The sequence below is a fragment of the Pseudophryne corroboree genome, chromosome 6 (genome assembly GCF_028390025.1).
Source record: "Pseudophryne corroboree isolate aPseCor3 chromosome 6, aPseCor3.hap2, whole genome shotgun sequence".
Classification (NCBI taxonomy): Eukaryota; Metazoa; Chordata; class Amphibia; order Anura; family Myobatrachidae; genus Pseudophryne; species Pseudophryne corroboree.
In genome coordinates, this window is record NC_086449.1 from 549,935,333 (window position 1) to 549,956,123 (window position 20,791).

The following is a 20,791-nucleotide window of genomic DNA, read 5'->3' on the forward strand; positions in this document are numbered from 1 at the left end:
GGAAGACAAACCAGGAGAGATAAAGGTCGGAACCACAATCTCTTGATTAAGGTGGAGAGATGAAACCACCTTGGGTAGATAACAAGGGCGAGTTCTAAAAACTGCACGGTTACGGTGAAAAATCAGAAAGGGTGGACGACAGAACAAAGCGCCTAAGTCAGACACCCTCCTAGCAGAGGCAAAAGCCAACAGAAAAACGACCTTAGGCGTAAGGCATTTAAGGTCCACAGAGTCAAGAGGTTGAAATGGAGAGTCTTGCAGGGCAATCAAAATAACAGACAGATCCCACGGAGCCACAGGAGGAACATAGGGAGGCTGAATCCGTAAAACACCCTGAGTGAAAGTATGAACGTCAGGAAAAGACGCAATTTTTATCTGAAACCACACCGACAAGGCAGATATATGAACCTTGAGGGAGGCCAAACAAAGGTCTAAGTCCAGGCCTTGTTGAAGAAAAGTCTGGCAGTGCTGAACTTTTATACATCACAATTCTTAGCAGCACACCAGGTGAAGTATTCCAGACCCTATAATAAATCCGAGCCGAAGACGGTTTACGGACTTTTAACATAGTTTGAATGACCGCACTCAGAGAATCCTCAGGAGTGAAGCTTCAAGAGCCACGCCGTCAAATCAAGTCGTGCCAGGTCTGGTAGACACAAGGGCCCTGAACAAGGAGGTCTGGTCGTTGAGGAAGTAGAAGAGGACGCTCTATCGATAGACCCAGTAGGTCTGAGAACCAATGCCGTCTGGGTCATGCTGGAGCGATAAGCAGTAGTATTCCTCCTTCTTGCTTGAACTTCTGTATTACCCTGGGCAGGAGTGACACTGGAGGGAACACGTAGGGCAGCCGAAAGTTCCATGGAATTGCCAGTGCGTCCACGAACGCTGCTTGAGGATCCCTTGTTCTTGCTCCGAAGACCAGAACCTTGTGATTGTGTCGAGACGCCATCAGTTCTACATCTGGTAGGCCCCACTCTCCGTCGCGTACGTCCTAATGACTGAGGAAGTCCGCTTCCCAGTCGAGGACTCCCGGAATGAACACTGCCGATATGGCCGGCAGATGGCGTTCCGCCCACTGAAGGATTGTTGACACTTCCATTATTGCCATGCGGCTTTGAGTGCCGCCTTGATGATTTATGTACGCCACAGTGGTGGCGTTGTCTGACTGTACTTGAACAGGCCTGTTCTGTACCGGAGGCAGGGCAAGTTTCAGCGCATTTAACACTGCCCGCAATTCCAGAATATTTATCGGGAGGAGAAATTCCTCCATGGTCCACCGACTTTGAAGAGAATGTTGCTCCATTCCACCGCACCCCAACCCCGCAGACTGGCATCCGTCGTTAGGAGGACTCAGTTGCAGATCCAGAAGGGACGACCCCTGCTCAATTGTTGGTCCAGTAGCCACCAGCTCAGCGACAGACGGACCTAAGGAGTCAAGGAGATCATTTGAGACCGGATCCGGTGAGGCAGGCCGTCAAACTTGGAAAGGATTAACCTCTGTAGAGGGCAGGAATAAAATTGAGCGTACACTACCATGTCGAAAGCAGACACCATGAGGCCTAGTACTTGCATCGCCGAGTGTATCGACACTCTTGGACGAGAGAGGAAGCATCCGATTCTGTCCTGAAGTTTCAGGACCTTCTCTGGAGACAAGAACAAACGTTGGTTGCATGTGTCCAGTAACGCCCCCCCAGGTGCACCATGCTTTGAGCAGGGACCAGTGAGGACTTCTTCCAGTTGATGAGCCACTCGTGGGCTTGTAGGAATTGGACCGTCAGTTCCAGATGACGGAGAAGAACCTCTGGGGAGTTCACAAGGATCAACAAGTCGTCTAGATACGGCAGGACCCTGATACCCTGATGGCAGAGAAGGGCCGTCATGACCGCCATAACCTTGGTGAAGGAGCTGTGGTTAGTCCAAAAGGTAAGGCTTGGAATTGATAATGTGGGTTGCCAATAGCAAACCGCAGATATTGCTTATGCGACATGGCAATAGGTATGTGTAGGTAAGCATCCTGTATGTCCAGGTATACCATATAATCCTTGGGTTCCAAAGCCAGTACAATAGGGCGCAGGGTTTCCACACGGAATTTGGATACCCTGACAAATTTGTTCAAAGATTTGAGGTTGAGTATAGGCTGGGAGGATCCATTCGGCTTCGGAACCAAAAACAGCTTTGAATAGCATCCCCTGCCTCTCTGAGACAGAGGCACCGGCACAATCACTCCAGTATCCAGGAGGTACTGTACAACCAAATGTACACTTTGTGCTTTTAACGGATCCGAAGGGGTAACAGTCGAGCAAAACTGGTGAGGGGGGCGTCTCCTGAAGGAGATCGCGTATCCGCAGACCCGGCGGTACCCGCTCAGCAAAGGGATGCAGTGCAGGTAGGCGCCGGGAAAGAGAGGCGCTCTAGCTGCTCTGCATCCCCGCTGCTGTACGAGTACAACTGATGCTGCCGGGGCGCCTGTCATACTATATAACAGGCAGCGGCGCCGGCAGCTGTGTAGAAACTGCAGATTAAAGTGCGACCCCTCTTCGGAACTACAAAGGAGTGATCCAGGAGGTAGCAACACCCCCACCCCCACCGGAGCGTGTGGTACGCCGGTAAGCTCCGCCCCCTTATGCCCTGCAGCGCGTCATCAAACTGCTGCTGCGGCTCGCCTTGCCCCCACAGTCCGACTCCCTTGTTAGCAGCGCAGCCCCCAGCAGAAGAAGTGCGCTCTCCTGGACCCCAGTCACAGCCGCGCCGGAGCCAGTAAGTCAGCATCCTGAGTGCCTGAGCTGTGCAGCACTTCAGGTCACTGGGCTGGGCGGTGGGCATGGGGGCGCAAGGATAAGCATAACCACTGAGACTCTCATCAGTGGTCTTTATGTTCTGTCACTGTTACAAATACCTCCCCCTCCCCCGTATTCTGTCCTTGCCATTATGTAAAACCTGTCACAACTGAGGGCCTGAGCTGACGGGAGGCAGCCTCAGTTGTAGGGGCTGAGATGTACCGGAACCTGGGAGGTTGTATCAGACCCCTGGACATGTAAGTAACATGAATAATAACTGCCCGAAGGCGTGACCACGACAACTTAGATAAAAGTCAATGATGTTTATTATGACAACTCCGCATCACAGCAGCAATAAAAGAAAACGTAAAAGTCAGCAAAGAATAAATACAGTTCCTGAGTACTACAGCATGGCAGGAGCCACAGGGCACTGGTAGTGTGAGATAGTTCTTATGATCTTCTAGATGGAAAGTCCTTACCAGGCCCGGCTGTAGCAATGGAGATAACCCAGGATTGTACCAGCTGGTGTTCCAGGAAGAGCTGGGTTGCTGAAGGTAAAACAGCTGCTGTGGATACTGGCTGGAACCAGACTGTTGTTAGCACGGAGTGGATACTGGCTGGAACCAGTTAAATAATAAATGAACTTTGGGAGCGATGAAATGTGAACTGAAATGTAGAACTTGAGAGCGGAGAAATAATAATTCCGGTGGAGAGTGGTAAAGTGTAGAAAGGACACCGGCCCTTTAAGGGAAGCTGTATTCTGCTGGAAGCTGAGGCTGGAAGCAGGTAGTGTTGTAGCTGGAAACAGATGAATCCACAATGGATTGGAGAGTCAGGCTACACTGCAGGTGGAATGCTGGTGCGGGTCTCTATGGTGGAAGTCTTGAGACAGGAGCTGGAACCTGGAAGACAATCATAGAAGAGAGACAAACAGGAACTAGGTTTGACAACCAAAGCACTGACGTCTTCCTTGCTCAGGCACAGCTTACTTATACCTGCAGCAAGGAAGGGGTTGGCTAGGCAATTATGCAAATCAACAATACAAACAGCAGATTGGTGGAAATGATCAGATGACAGAATCCAAGATGGCTGCGCCCATGCAGACACTTGGAGGGAAGTTTGGTTTGTAATCCATGTGGTCTGGGAAACAGTAATGGCGGCGCCGGCCACCGGAGACAGGAGACGCCAGGCTGATAGATGCACATTTAACCACGCGGGCACAGCGGAGGCCGCGGCTGATGAAAACACCACTCTGACACTCTGCATGTGGAAACTCAGGAACAGCGGAATCTGGTCCTGGAACGCTGAGCCCGCCTTAGGAGGCATCTGAAGGGTAAGTAATGGCGTCCAGATACCCGGATCGTGACAGCACCCCCCCCTTTAGGAGTGGCCCCAGGACACTTCTTAGGCTTTAAAGGAAACTTTGCGTGGAAATTTCGGACCAAGGCAGGAGCATGGACGTCAGAGGCATTGGTCCAAGAGCGTTCTTCAGGACCATAGCCCTTCCAGTCAATGAGATACTGAAGTTGACCGTAACGGTGACGTGAGTCCAGGATCTTGGCCACTTCATACTCAACGCCTCGTTGAGTTTGGACTTTCGGAGTTGGTGGAAGTGAGGAATGAAACCGATTCAAGATTAGCGGTTTCAACAGGGAAACATGGAATGTCCTGGGTATTTTTAAGAAGGGAGGTAACTGGAGTCTGTAAGCAACAGGATTGATGACTTGATCAATTTTAAAAGGACCGATGTAGCGAGGTGCAAACTTCATACTGGGAACTCTTAACCTCAAATTCTTCGTGGATAACCATACCCGATCACCCACCTTGAGAGCAGGAACTGCTCGACGCTTCTTATCCGCAAACTTCTTGTACCTGAACGATGCCTTGAGCAGAGCTGATCGTACGCTCTTCCAGATATTGGCAAACTGATGCAAGGTGATATCCACTGCGGGAACAGAAGTTGCTGGAAGCGGTTGGAACTCAGGGACTTTAGGGTGGAATCCAAAGTTGGTGAAGAATGGTGTTGAAGAAGATGAAGAATGATACTGGTTGTTATGACAGAACTCGGCCCAGGGAAGTAATTGAACCCAGTCATCTTGAGAGGAGGACACATAGATGCGGAGGAAGGCCTCCAAGTCCTGATTCACCCTCTCAGTTTGACCATTGGTCTGAGGATGGTAAGCCGTGGAAAACTTTAACTTGACTTGGAGGACTTGACATAAACTTCGCCAGAATTTGGCTGTGAATTGAACTCCTCGATCTGAGATAATTTCTTCTGGAAGACCGTGGAGTCGGAAGATCTCTTGTATGAATACTTGAGCCAACTTGGAAGCTGACGGAAGACCGGTGAGAGGAATGAAGTGTGCCATCTTGGTGAACCGGTCAACTACCACCCAGATGGTATTGAACTTGTTGCACATGGGCAAATCTGTAATAAAATCCATCGACAAATGGGTCCATGGTCGACGGGGAACAGATAGTGGAACCAGTTGCCCCGCAGGCGACTGGCGGGATACTTTATGTTGAGCACACTTTGGGCAAGATGCAATAAACTCCAAAACGTCCTTTTTCAGAGTTGGCCACCAATAGGACCTAGAGATAAACTCCAGGGTTTTTTGGATACCTGTATGTCCGGCAAAACGGGAAGCATGGGCCCAATGCATGAGCTTCTTCCTTAGTGTCGGCTTCACAAAACTTTTCCCTGATGGGGGCGTAGAGTCCATCCCTACCGTGGAGAATGCCAACGGATTTATAATAGGATGCTTGTCTGAAGACTCTGACTCATTTTCTTGCTCCCATGAGCGGGAAAGGGCATCGGCCTTGCGATTCTGAGAGCCCGGACAGAACTGGAGTTTAAAGTCGAACCTGGAAAAGAAAAGTGCCCATCTGGCCTGACGAGGGTTGAGACATTGTGCGCCTTTTAGATATAGAAGGTTCTTGTGGTCTGTAAGGATGGTGATTGAATGAGAAGCTCCCTCCAACAGATATCTCCACTCCTCTAGAGCGAGCTTGATGGCTAGCAACTCCTGGTCGCCAATGGCATAGTTGCGCTCCGCTGGGGAGAACTTCCGTGAGAAGAAACTGCAAGGATGTAAATGACCATCTTTAGCCCTCTGAGATAACACCGCTCCTACTCCAACGGAGGAGGCATCCACCTCTAAGATGAAAGGAGAGTCGACGTCAGGCTGTTTCAGGACAGGTGCAGAGATGAACCTCTGTTTTAAAAGATGAAAAGCTTGCATGGCTTCTTCAGACCACTTGGACGGGTTAGCACCCTTCTTGGTGAAAGCAGTAATAGGCGCCACAATGGTGGAAAAGTCTCGTATAAACTTTCGGTAATAATTGGCGAACCCTAAGAACCTCTGGACCCCTTTGAGGGTTAAGGGTACTGGCCAATTCTGGATTGCTTGTAGTTTCTCAGGATCCATCTCTAGTCCGGAACCGGACACAATGTACCCTAGAAACGGAATGGACTTGACTTCAAAGACGCATTTCTCTAATTTGCAGTAGAGATGATTGACACGGAGACGGGACAGAACCTCCTTTACCCAGAAACGATGTTCCTCTAAATTGTTGGCAAAAATGAGGATATCATCTAGATAGACCACGACATGACGGTATAGAATGTCTCTGAAGATCTCATTGACGAAATGCTGGAAGACAGCTGGAGCATTGCTCAATCCGAAGGGCATGACGAGGTACTCATAATGTCCGTCACGGGTGTTAAATGCGGTCTTCCACTCGTCACCCTCACGGATCCGGATGAGATTGTATGCACCTCTCAGGTCCAGCTTTGTAAAGATGGTAGCTCCGCTAACTCTGTCAAAGAGCTCAGTAATCAGGGGTAAAGGATAGCGGTTCTTGATGGTAATGTCGTTCAAACCTCTGTAGTCGATGCACGGCCGCAGACCACCATCTTTCTTCTTTACAAAAAAGAAGCCTGCGCCGGCTGGAGAAGAAGAAGGTCGAATGAACCCCTTTGCTAGGTTCTCTTTTATGTATTCCTCCATAGAATGCGTCTCGGGGAGAGACAACGGATAAGTTCGGCCTCGAGGTGGAACCTTCCCTGGAACGAGATCAATCGGGCAGTCCCATTCTCTATGAGGGGGAAGGATATCAGCAGAAGCTTTACTGAACACATCCGTGAAATCTTGATATGGAGGAGGTGGAACATCAGACGACCTGGGGGAGGAGGAACAGACAGGCAACACTTTAAACAAACATGTCTTAGTACAGGAGGAACCCCATGCCAGGATTTGCGTAGTCGTCCAATCAATTGTAGGATTGTGAAGACGGAGCCATGGAAGGCCCAGGACCACAGGATGTGTGGCTCTTGGAATCACTAAAAGTGAAATAAGTTCGGAATGAAGAACTCCCACTCTCAGACGAACTGGTAGAGTCCTTAGAGAAATAACTGTATCAAAAATTTTACTGCCATCCACAGCAGTTAAGGAAAAGGACGAAGGAAGTCTCTCGGTGGGTAGGGACCACCGTTTAACATAGGCTTCGGTAATAAAGTTCCCAGCTGCTCCGGAATCCAGGAGGGCAATGACGTTCTGATAACGTTGAGCAACTTGAAGCGAGACTGGGAGGTTACAATCTTGAGGAGATGGAGAGGAGATCATTACTCCTAGCCGGCCCTCTCCTTGGCGAGCTAGGATTTGGAGTTTCCCGGACGTTTGGGACAGGCATTAATGGTGTGAGACGGAGCTGCACAGTACAAACAGAGAAACTCGGAGAGACGTCTTCGGCGCTCAGCAGGAGTTAAACGGGAACGGCCAATTTGCATGGGTTCATCTTTAGTTGGTGACAGTTGGCGAGGAGGAGGAGCAGAAGATTTTGGAGCAGATGATCTTCCACGCTCAGTTGCTCTCTCTCTGAAACGTAAGTCAACTTTCGTACAAAGTGAGATTAACTCATCTAACTTGGAGGGTAAGTCTCTGGTAGCTAACTCATCTTTAATACGCTCGGATAAACCATGCCAGAATGCAGCATACAGGGCCTCGTCGTTCCATGCCAGTTCGGATGCCAGGATCTGGAACTGTATAAGATATTGTCCTACAGTACGTGATCCCTGGCGTAAACGGAGAATCTCAGACGAAGCTGAAGTTACCCGGCCTGGCTCGTCGAAGATGCGCCTGAATGTTGACACGAATGCAGTGTAAGAAGATAGCAGGGTGTCGGACCTCTCCCATAACGGTGATGCCCAATCGAGGGCTGAGCCACTGAGAAGAGAAATAATGTAGGCAATTTTTGTACGGTCCCTGGGGAAATTGCCAGGTTGTAGCTCAAACTGAATCTCACACTGGTTGAGAAATCCCCTGCAGAATCTTGGAGATCCGTCAAATTTTGCTGGCGTTGGAAGATGAAGACGTGGAGCAGGAATGGGTAAGGTGGGTGGGGTTATAGCTGGAGTCACTGTGGTTGACGCACCAGACGCGCCTGATCCACGGAGAGTGGTCTGAATCCCATCCAGCCGAGTAGAGAGATCCTGGAGACAGCGGATGATGTGGCCCTGTGCAGCCTCCTGATGTTCTAGTCGGGCTGCCAGTTCTTGCATCGGCCTGGCCGCTTGATCCTGGTCTCCGGCTGGATTCATTAGGTCAGTGCTTACTGTCACAACTGAGGGCCTGAGCTGACGGGAGGCAGCCTCAGTTGTAGGGGCTGAGATGTACCGGAACCTGGGAGGTTGTATCAGACCCCTGGACATGTAAGTAACATGAATAATAACTGCCCGAAGGCGTGACCACGACAACTTAGATAAAAGTCAATGATGTTTATTATGACAACTCCGCATCACAGCAGCAATAAAAGAAAACGTAAAAGTCAGCAAAGAATAAATACAGTTCCTGAGTACTACAGCATGGCAGGAGCCACAGGGCACTGGTAGTGTGAGATAGTTCTTATGATCTTCTAGATGGAAAGTCCTTACCAGGCCCGGCTGTAGCAATGGAGATAACCCAGGATTGTACCAGCTGGTGTTCCAGGAAGAGCTGGGTTGCTGAAGGTAAAACAGCTGCTGTGGATACTGGCTGGAACCAGACTGTTGTTAGCACGGAGTGGATACTGGCTGGAACCAGTTAAATAATAAATGAACTTTGGGAGCGATGAAATGTGAACTGAAATGTAGAACTTGAGAGCGGAGAAATAATAATTCCGGTGGAGAGTGGTAAAGTGTAGAAAGGACACCGGCCCTTTAAGGGAAGCTGTATTCTGCTGGAAGCTGAGGCTGGAAGCAGGTAGTGTTGTAGCTGGAAACAGATGAATCCACAATGGATTGGAGAGTCAGGCTACACCGCAGGTGGAATGCTGGTGCGGGTCTCTATGGTGGAAGTCTTGAGACAGGAGCTGGAACCTGGAAGACAATCATAGAAGAGAGACAAACAGGAACTAGGTTTGACAACCAAAGCACTGACGTCTTCCTTGCTCAGGCACAGCTTACTTATACCTGCAGCAAGGAAGGGGTTGGCTAGGCAATTATGCAAATCAACAATACAAACAGCAGATTGGTGGAAATGATCAGATGACAGAATCCAAGATGGCTGCGCCCATGCAGACACTTGGAGGGAAGTTTGGTTTGTAATCCATGTGGTCTGGGAAACAGTAATGGCGGCGCCGGCCACCGGAGACAGGAGACGCCAGGCTGATAGATGCACATTTAACCACGCGGGCACAGCGGAGGCCGCGGCTGATGAAAACACCACTCTGACACTCTGCATGTGGAAACTCAGGAACAGCGGAATCTGGTCCTGGAACGCTGAGCCCGCCTTAGGAGGCATCTGAAGGGTAAGTAATGGCGTCCAGATACCCGGATCGTGACAGCACCCACCCCATGTTCTGTACTACTCCATCTCCCAGCCCCAGACATTGTGTCACCCGCCCCATATTTTGTACTATTCCATCCCCCCCGTTCAGTCCCAGCCATTGTGTCACCCTCCCCCCTTAACTCTGTGTTCTGTTCCAGCCTTGTGTCTCTCGTCCCCTAGTTTTCTGACAAAGTCACTGTGTCACCCCCCCTCCCGTGTTCCGTCACTGTGTCACCCCAGTGCCCCGTCACTGTGTCACCCCAGTGTCCCGTCACTGTGTCACCCCAGTGTCCCGTCACTGTGTCACCCCAGTGTCCCGTCACTGTCTCACCCCAGTGTCCCGTCACTGTCTCACCCCAGTGTCCCGTCACTGTGTCACCCCAGTGTCCCGTCACTGTGTCACCCCCCCGTGTACCGTCACTGTGTCACCCCCCCGTGTACCGTCACTGTGTCACCCCCCCGTGTCTTGTCACTGTGTCACCCATGTCCTGTCACTGTGTCACCCCCCCGTGTCCTGTCACTGTGTCAGCCCCCCATGTCCTGTCACTGTGTCACCCCCCTGTGTCCCGTCACTGTCACCCCAGTGTCCCGTCACTTTGTCACCCCCCCCAGTGTACCATCACCCTGTCACCCCCCGTGTCTACCCCCCGTGTCTTGTCACTGTGTCACCCCCCGTGTCCTGTCACTGTGTCACCCCCCCGTGTCCAGTCACTGTGTCACCCCCCCGTGTCCAGTCACTGTGTCACCCCCCTGTGTCCTGTCACTGTGTCACCCCCCGTGTCCTGTCACTGTGTCACCCCCCGTGTCCTGTCACTGTGTCAACCCCCGTGTCCTGTCACTGTGTCATCCCCCTCCCGTGTTCTGTCTGTGTCACCCCCTGGTGTCCTGTCACTGTGTCACAACCCCCCGTGTCCTGTCACTCAGGCACAATCCCCCTTTGTGTTTTGTCCCAGCTATTGCCTCACCCCCCCATCTTCTGTCCCATAATAATAACATGAATAAGGGGCATTATTGTGTGGTGTAATGTGAATAAGGTGCACTATCATGTGGCTTAACACGAAAAAGAGGCAACACCATGTGATGTAACGTGAATAAGGGCCACTACTGTATGGTGTAATGTGTGGCATAATTTTAATTGGTGGTACTAATTTGTGGCCACACCCCTTTCTTGTGAGACCACACCCTTTTTGTGTCGTAAAGTATGGGAGGGAAGGTGCAAATTTATAGTTTGCAGGGGGACGCCGAACACCCTAGCACCAGCCCTGCGTATCCGTGAGAGACCACTTCCTGCACCCAGGCGTCTGAAGTGGTCTTTAACCATACCTGGGCGAACTGCAGAAGTCGGCCTCCCGCCCAGTCATGCAGCAGGCTTGTCTGGTTTGGAAGCAGGCTGACGGGCGACATAAAAACTTTTAGGTTTGGGCTTTGAGGATTTGGAAGTGCGAGTGTCTCGGGTACGCCTGACCCTTTCCTTTACATGGAGGGTGAAAGGAACAAAAAGTAGTACTCTTAGCCTTCGGAGTCGAAGGATTAGTACTTGGGAGAAACGTAGTCTTTGCCGACACTAAGTCGTCACAATCTTGTTCAGATCCTCCCCAAATTGTATATCTCCCTTAAAAGGGAGCACCTCCAAGGTCTTTTTAGAGTCCAGGTCCACCGACCAGGACCGTAACCACATAATTCGGCGAGCTAGGATAGACGTAGTAGATGCCTTAGCCACCATAACACCTGCATCAGAAGCCGCCTCCTGAATATAATGGGAGGCTGTGGTAATATATGACAGATATTGTCTGGCAGTGTCAGAAAAATTAAGAGGTAGCTCTTCCTCAATAGCTTCAACTCATGCTTCAATGCCTTTTGCAGCCCAAGAGGCTGCCATAGTGGGTCTATGTACAGCACCTGTAAGGGTGTAAATAGACTTCAAGCAACCTTCCACACGTTTATCCTTCGGTTCCTTCAAAGAGGTGACGATGGTGACAGGCAGAGTAGTTGACACCACAAGACGGGCTACATGCGAGTCCACTGGTGGCGGGGTTTCCCACTTGTTACTCAACTCCGCAGAAATAGGATAACGAGCTAGCATCTTTTTAGACAGGGAAAATATATTTCCTGGAGAAGACCAGGATTCTTGACGTATGTTAATTAAATGGTCAGAATGTGGTAAAACTAATTTAGTAACCTTCTGGCGTTTGAACTTATCAGATTTCTTAGACGTGTCAGGAGGGTCAATGTCATCATCAATTTGAAAAATGAGCTTGATAGCCTCCACTAGGTCAGGGACATCAACCAGTGTTGTAGAATTATCAGAAGCAGCAGTATCAGCATCTGATGGATCAGTATATTCCCCATCCGAATCGGAAAAATCATCCAAAATATTAGTAGATTGTGAGGAAGAAATGGCCCGCTTAGATGACCCTTTGGTCCCAGTAGGGCGAGGGTTAGGTGTTTGTTTAACTAAGGACTGATTTAATTGCTGTAACTGGGTTGACAGAGTATCCGCCCATGGTGGATTAACTACAGGGACTATATGTGGCTGTAATGGCACAGGAGGTCCCACAGGGGGCGCAAGCCATGTTACAAGCGTAGTCAGCACATTGGAAAACGCAGCCCAAGGTGGGTCTTGATGTGCCACAGGCACTGCGGGCTGACTAGGGGGTGGGGAACACCCACTACCTGAACCCTCAAGAGAAATCTTTTACGCAGATAAATCCGTGACGTCAGCACTGCATGATGCAGGAGCGTCTGCGGATTTCCTGCCCTGTGTAGCAGACATTATTGGGAATGTAGCCGTACAGCGTAACAGTACAATATAGCCAGAAAAACACAATACCTAACAAAACCCCCCTGTGTTATGTGAAAAAACACAATACCTAACAAAACCCCCCTGTGTTATGTGACCGCAAATTCACAGCACAACAGAGGATTTAAGCAGTATCAAGTGACTGAAACACACAGTGAAAAATACTTAACAGTATATCCTGTGGAACACTATATAGTATATGAGACTCTGATGCACCTAGATCCCCAGGGAACAGAATATAGTGATAGCAATATGTGTGATACAAGAATTAACACAGCAGATATAGGCACACACAGTCACAGGTACAATGCAGAAATTATTACATATAATCAATAAAACTGCACTGGACTAGTAATCCTACATATAGCTATGAATGTATACAGATATAACAATGCACAGTAAACACTGGATGTATATCACTGAATACTTGCACTAAATATTCATATAGAGTGCACTTGTTCTTAACTAACGCTGTCTAAACGACATGCAGAATACTTAAGTGTCCTGTAAATGCACAGCGCTGATGAGGCAGGCATCTTTGAGAGGAGACAGTCCCAGGATCAGCGCAGCTCTGTGAAATGGCGCCCAAACGCTGACAGGGAGTGAGGGAGAGAGATGCAGCTCCAGGGCGGGAACACCTGCTGTAGATGGCGCCTAGAGCAGGGGGAGGGGCTACAGGTCAGCACCTTATCCCCTCTGCTGGACTTCACCACCAGGTACTATGGATATGTTAAATGGATAGTAGATTCGACCTGTGCTCCCTGCCCTGGTGGATATAGTGGGGTCCCTGCAGGGCCACAGTGTCCACGGCAGCGGCGCGGTCCGTCTCCTGGGACCACGACCGGTTCGCTATTTCGGCGAGTCCCAGCTAGGGAACCCTCTTACCACCTCCCTGAAGTGCGGCCACACGATCCAGGAGAGCAGCAGCGGTGATGTGTGCCTTAAGGGAACCGGAGAGCCACCGCTGCAAGTACCCTGCAACCAGGGCGCGGGAGTACGCAGCGCCGCTGAGGGATGTGATGGAGCCGCAGCACAGAATGTCAGACTGAATGTCTGTGCTGCAGCCCTTCTTCTTTAAAAAAGCTTTTTTTCAGGGCTGCCTAGCGCAGCCCCACCTGTTAGCTGCCTGCACTGCAGGCACCAACTTACAAACTGAGCTCCAGTGCCTGGAGGCGGGGTTATAGAGGAGGCGGTGCAGTGAATCCTGGGAACAGTCAAAGCTTTAGCCTGTTGGTGCCTCGGATCAAAATCCAACTCTACACCCCGATGTTATTCCCTATAGAATACCAGTGTACCCCACTGCAGAAAAGTACTTTGCCTAATTATCAAACAATCAGAAAATGATTGGCTGGAAGGAAAAAATTTGATGAATTACCACACATCCACACACACATACATACATATATGGAATAGTGTCTCAGTATTACAAAACATTTGTTTTAAAATTAGATAATGGATAAAATAGAAGTTGATAATGGAGCAAACTTTTTACAACTACAGGTATCCCATATCCAAATATTCCGAAATACGGAATATTCCGAAATACGGACTTTTTTGAGTGAGAGTGAGATAGTGAAATCTTTGTTTTTTGTTGGCTCAATGTACAGAAACTTTGTTTAATACACAAAGTTATTAAAAAATAAGAATTTACTTACCGATAATTCTATTTCTCGGAGTCCGTAGTGGATGCTGGGGTTCCTGAAAGGACCATGGGGAATAGCGGCTCCGCAGGAGACAGGGCACAAAAAGTAAAGCTTTAGGATCAGGTGGTGTGCACTGGCTCCTCCCCCTATGACCCTCCTCCAAGCCAGTTAGGTACTGTGCCCGGACGAGCGTACACAATAAGGGAGGAATTATGAATCCCGGGTAAGACTCATACCAGCCACACCAATCACACCGTACAACTTGTGATCTAAACCCAGTTAACAGTATGATAACAGCGGAGCCTCTGATAAGATGGCTCACAACAATAATAACCCGATTTTTGTAACTATGTACAAGTATTGCAGATAATCCGCACTTGGGATGGGCGCCCAGCATCCACTACGGACTCCGAGAAATAGAATTATCGGTAAGTAAATTCTTATTTTCTCTATCGTCCTAGTGGATGCTGGGGTTCCTGAAAGGACCATGGGGATTATACCAAAGCTCCCAAACGGGCGGGAGAGTGCGGATGACTCTGCAGCACCGAATGAGAGAACTCCAGGTCCTCTTTTGCCAGGATATCAAATTTGTAGAATTTTACAAACGTGTTCTCCCCTGACCACGTAGCTGCTCGGCAGAGTTGTAATGCCGAGACCTCTCGGGCAGCCGCCCAAGATGAGCCCACCTTCCTTGTGGAATGGGCCTTAACCGATTTAGACTGTGGCAGGCCTGCCTCAGAATGTGCAAGTTGAATTGTGTTACAAATCCAACGAGCAATCGCCTGCTTAGAAGCAGGCGCACCCAACTTGTTGGGTGCATACAGTATAAACAGCGAGTCAGATTTTCTGACTCCAGCTGTCCTGGAACATATTTTCAGGGCCCTGACAACTCCTAGCAACTTGGAGTCCTCCAAGTCCCTAGTAGGTGCAAGGCACCACAATAAGCTGGTTCAGGTGAAACACTGACACCACCTTAGGGAGAGAACTGGGGACGAGTCCGCAGCTCTGCCCTGTCCGAATGGACAAACAGATATGGGCTTTTTTGAGAAAAAACCACCAATTTGACACTCGCCTGGTCCAGGCCAGGGCCAAGAGCATGGTCACTTTTTATGTGAGATGCTTCAAATCCACATATTTGACTGGTTTTAAACCAATGTGATTTGAGGAATCCCAGAACTACGTTGAGATCCCACAGTGCCACTGGAGGCACAAAAAAGGGGTTTGTATATGCAATACTCCCTTGACAAACTTCTGGACTTCAGGAACTGAAGCCAATTCTTTCTGGAAGAAAATTTACAGGGCCGAATTTGAACCTTAATGGACCCCAATTTGAGGCCCATAGACACTCCTGTTTGCAGGAAATGCAGGAAACGACCGAGTTGAAATTTCTTTGTGGGGCCTTCCTGGCCTCACACCACGCAACATATTTTCGCCACACGTGGTGATAATGTTGTGCGGTCACCTCCTTTCTGGCTTTGACCAGGGTAGGAATGACCTCTTCCGGAATGCCTTTTTTCCCTTAGGATCCGGCTTTCCATCGCCATGCCGACAAACGCAGCTGCGGTAAGTCTTGGAACAGACATGGTACTTGCTGAAGCAAGTCCCTTCTTAGCGGCAGAGGCCATAAGACCTCTGTAAGCATCTCTTGAAGTTCCGGGTACCAAGTCCTTCTTGGCCAATCCGGAGCCATGAGTATAGTTCTTACTCCTCTACGTCTTATAATTCTCAGCACCTTAGGTATGAGAAGCAGAGGAGGGAACACATACACCGACTGGTACACCCACGGTGTTACCAGAACGTCCACATCTATTGCCTGAGGGTCTCTTGACCTGGCGCAATACCTGTCCCGTTTTTTGTTCAGACGGGACGCCATCATGTCCACCTTTGGTATTTCCCAACGGTTTACAATCATGTGGAAAAAACTTCTCAATGAAGTTTCCACTCTCCCGGGTGGAGGTCGTGCTGAGGAAGTCTGCTTCCCAGTTTCCATTCCCGGGATGAAAAACTGCTGACAGTGTTATCACATGATTTTCCGCCCAGCGAAAAGTCCTTGCAGTTTCTGCCATTGCCCTCCTGCTTCTTGTGTCGCCCTGTCTGTTTACGTGGGCGACTGCCGTGATGTTTTTCCCACTGGATCAATACCGGCTGACCTTGAAGCAGAGGTCTTGCTAAGCTTAGAGCATTATAAATTTACCCTTAGCTCCAGTATATTTATGTGGAGAAAAGTCTCCATACTTGATCACACTCCCTGGAAATTTTTTCCTTGTGTGACTGCTCCCCAGCCTCTCAGGCTGGGCTCCGTGGTTACCAGCATCCAATCCTGAATGCCGAATCTGTTGCCCTCTAGAAGATGAGCACTCTATAACCACCACAGGAGAGACACCCTTGTCCTTGGATATTGGGTTATCCGCTGATGCATCTGAAGATGCGATCCGGACCATTTGTCCAGCAGATCCCACTGAAAAGTTCTTACGTGAAATCTGCCGAATGGAATTGCTTCGTAGGAAGCCACCATTTTTACCAGGACCCTTGTGCAATGATGCACTGTTTTTAGGAGGTTCCTGACTTGCTCGGATAACTCCCTGGCTTTCTCTTCCGGGAGAAACACCTTTTTCTGGACTGTGTCCAGAATCATCCCTAGGCACAGCAGACGTGTCGTCGGGATCAGCTGCGATTTTGGAATATTTAGAATCCACCCGTGCTGATTGTAGCAGTATCCGAGATAGTGCTACTCCGACCTCCAACTGTTCCCTGGACTATGCCCCTATCAGGAGATCGTCCAAGTAAGGGATAATTAAGACGCCTTTTCTTCGAAGAAGAATCATCAATTCGGCCATTACCTTGGTAAAGACCCCAGGGTGCCGTGGACAATCCAAACGGCAGCGTCTGAAACTGATAGTGACAGTTCTGCACCACGAACCTGAGGTACCCTTAGTGAGAAGGGCAAATTTGGGACATAGAGGTAAGCATCCCTGATGTCCCGGGACACTATATAGTCCCCTTATTCCTGGTTCGTTATCACTGCTCTGAGTGACTTCATCTTAATTTGAACCTTTGTAAGTGTTCAAAAACAAATTTTTAGAATAAGTCTCACCTAGCCTTCTGGCTTCAGTACCACAATATAGTGTGGAATAATACCCCTTTTCTGTAGTAGGAGGGGTAATTTAATTATCACCTGCTGGGAATACAGCTTGTGAATTTTTTCCCATACTACCTCCTTGTCGGAGGGAGACTTGGTAAAGCAGACTTCAGGAGCCTGCGAAGGGGAAACGTCTCGACATTCCCATCTGTACCCCCGGGATACTACTTGTAGGATCCAGGGGTCCTGTACGGTCTCAGCGCCATGCTGAGAACTTGTCAGACGCGGTGGAACGCTTCTGTTCCTGGGAATGGGCTGCCTGCTGCAGTCTTCTTCCCTTTCCTCTATCCCTGGGCAGATATGATCTTATAGGGACGAGAGGACTGAGGCTGAAAAGACGGTGTCTTTTTCTGCAGAGATGTGACTTAGGGTAAAAAACGGTGGATTTTCCAGCAGTTGCCGTGACCACCAGGTCCGATGGACCGACCCCAAACAAGTCCTCTTCCTGTATACGGCCATACTGTGCCGTTTGGAATCTGCATCACCTGACCACTGTCGTGTCCATAACATCTTCTGGCAGTTATGGACATCGCGTTTATTCATGATGCCAGAGTGCAAATACCCCTCTGTGCATCTCGCATATATAGAAATGCTCTATAGTCAATAAAATACTGTCCCTGTCAAGGGTATCAATATTTTTAGTCAGGGAATCCGACCAAGCCACCCTAGCTCTGCACATCCAGGCTGAGGCGATCGCTGGCCGCAGTATAACACCAGTATGTGTGTATATACTTTTTATTATATTTTCCAGCCTTGTCAGCTGGTCCTTGAGGACGGCCCTATCTATAGACGGTACCGCCACTTGTTTTGATAAGCGTGTGAGCGCCTTATCCACCTTAAAGGGTGTTTCCCAACGCGCCCTAACTTCTGGCGGGAAAGGGTATACCGCCCATAATTTTCTATCGGGGGGAACCCACGCATCATCACACACTTTATTTAATTTATCTGATTCAGGAAAAACTATGGTAGTTTTTTCACATCCCACATAATACCCTCTTTTGTGGTACTTGTAGTATCAGAAATACGTAACACCTCCTTCATTGCCTTTAACGTGTGGCCCTAATAAGGAATACGTTTGTTTATTCACCGTCGACACTGGATTCAGTGTCCCTGTCTGTGTCTGTGTCGACCGACTAAAGTAAACGGGCGTTTTAAAACCCTTGACGGTGTTTTTGAGACGTCTGGACCGTACTAATTGTTTGTCGGCCGTCTCATGTCGTCAACCGACCTTGCAGCGTGTTGACATTATCACGTAATTTCCTAAATAAGCCATCCATTCCGGTGTCGACTCCCTAGAGAGTGACATCACCATTACAGGCAATTGCTCCGCCTCCTCACCAACATCGTCCTCCTACCTGTCGACACACACGTACCGACACACAGCACACACACAGGGAATGCTCTGATAGAGGACAGGACCCACTAGCCCTTTGGAGAGACAGAGGGAGAGTTTGCCAGCACACACCAAAAACGCTATAATTATATAGGGACAACCTTATATAAGTGTTTTCCCTTATAGCATCTTAATATATATATAAGCATATCGCCAAATTAGTGCCCCCCCTCTCTGTTTTAACCCTGTTTCTGTAGTGCAGTGCAGGGGAGAGCCTGGGAGCCTTCCCTCCAGCCTTTCTGTGAGGGAAAATGGCGCTGTGTGCTGAGGAGATAGGCCCCGCCCCTTTTTCGGCGGCCTCGTCTCCCGCTCTTAACGGATTCTGGCAGGGGTTAAATATCTCCATATAGCCTCCGGAGGCTATATGTGAGGTATTTTTAGCCAAAATAGGTATTCATTTGCCTCCCAGGGCGCCCCCCTCCCAGCGCCCTGCACCCTCAGTGACTGCCGTGTGAAGTGTGCTGAGAGGAAAATGGCGCACAGCTGCAGTGCTGTGCGCTACCTTTAGAAGACTGAGGAGTCTTCTGCCGCCGATTCTGGACCTCTTCTTACTTCAGCATCTGCAAGGGGGCCGGCGGCAAGGCTCCGGTGACCATCCAGGCTGTACCTGTGATCGTCCCTCTGGAGCTGATGTCCAGTAGCCAAGAAGCCAATCCATCCTGCACGCAGGTGAGTTCACTTCTTCTCCCCTAAGTCCCTCGTTGCAGTGATCCTGTTGCCAGCAGGACTCACTGTAAAATAAAAAACCTAAGCTAAACTTTCCTAAGCAGCTCTTTAGGAGAGCCACCTAGATTGCACCCTTCTCGGCCGGGCACAAAAATCTAACTGGCTTGGAGGAGGGTCATAGGGGGAGGAGCCAGTGCACACCACCTGATCCTAAAGCTTTACTTTTTGTGCCCTGTCTCCTGCGGAGCCGCTATTCCCCATGGTCCTTTCAGGAACCCCAGCATCCACTAGGACGATAGAGAAATATTGTATTAAATGACCTTTAGGCTGTGTGTATAAGGTGTATATGAAACATAAATTAATTGTGTGAATGTACACACACTTTGTTTAATGCACAAAGTTATAAAAAATATTGTCTAAAATTACTTTCAGGCTGTGTGTATACGGTGTATATGTAACATAAATACATTCTGTGCTTATATTTAGGTCCCATCACCATGATATCTCATTATAGTATGCAATTATTCCAAAATACGGAAAAATCCGATATCCAAAATACCTCTGGTCCCAAGCATTTTGGATAAGGTATACTCAACCTGTAATATACTTATGGGAAGATGTTCATCCTACCGTGATAGACAATAGGAGCAGAGCCAAACATTTCATGATGTACCTCAGCATTTCACATAGGAGTGACTCGGCTTCTATGGACTCTGCATGTCATCTCGTTAATTTTAAATATACAGTAAAGAGCCAAATCATGGTTGGCTATTCTGATCAAGACAAACAGTAGTTGTTAAATGCAGTGACAGTGAATAAATAATGTGCCAAAGAGACAGAGAATGAGGACTGCTTTATTTCACATTTAGATAGGGAAGCCTTGATCAAGGAACCCAATCATTGCATAATTTGTTCAGCATCTTCTGTTCCAGTACATAAAATAAAACTTCGAGTCTCAGTATTTCAGTTATAAAAGAGTCCATGAAATATTCAGATATCCCAAAACAGTATAATAATGCATAAAAAGGTTGGTCTTCAAAATTGTAAATTACATTTACATTACTTCTGCAGATTGAAAAGGCTTTCTTTAAGAAGACCATTAATCCATTAAATAACTAACATTTGCACACATTTTACCTGTTTGACTTTACAAACACTTGCAATGCCTTCTACAAGCTGTGACATAATGACAACTTCATGTGATTTCTTATCATTCATAAACTGGTCAGTCTTTATATCTTTATCTGTAGATAAAAGAACAAATCATAAGGCAAGGGTAAAAATAAGAAATATTTATAAGTATGAGTTTTCAAATGAATTGTTTAGCAATAACAGAGTATTGTATTATAGTTTACTAATAAATAATATTAATAAAACACATTCGATATATTTAACAAAGCAGCACAGTGGTGTAGTTGTTATCTTTACCACCTCATGCACAGAGGTTATGAGTTCAATTCCAATCATGATCTGTGTGGTGTTTGCATGTTCTCTCAGTGTTTATGTGGGTCTGATTCTCCAACGCTTCAAAAAACAAACTGGTAGTGTAACTGGATATTGACAAAAT

At 48.4% G+C, this 20,791-nt stretch overlaps 1 protein-coding gene across 8 annotated transcripts in view; it reads right to left on the reverse strand.

Annotated features, from left to right (window-relative positions):
• The window catches only part of METTL25 (methyltransferase like 25), a 467,640-nt gene that overhangs the window by 231,628 nt on the left and 215,221 nt on the right, over nucleotides 1–20,791 (reverse strand). For all 8 annotated transcript variants that reach the window (XM_063927684.1, XM_063927686.1, XM_063927682.1 and 5 more), the window contains one exon: nucleotides 20,362–20,468. In XM_063927684.1, coding sequence (XP_063783754.1) covers nucleotides 20,362–20,468 — 107 coding nt within the window. The remainder of the gene's footprint in view (nucleotides 1–20,361; nucleotides 20,469–20,791) is intronic.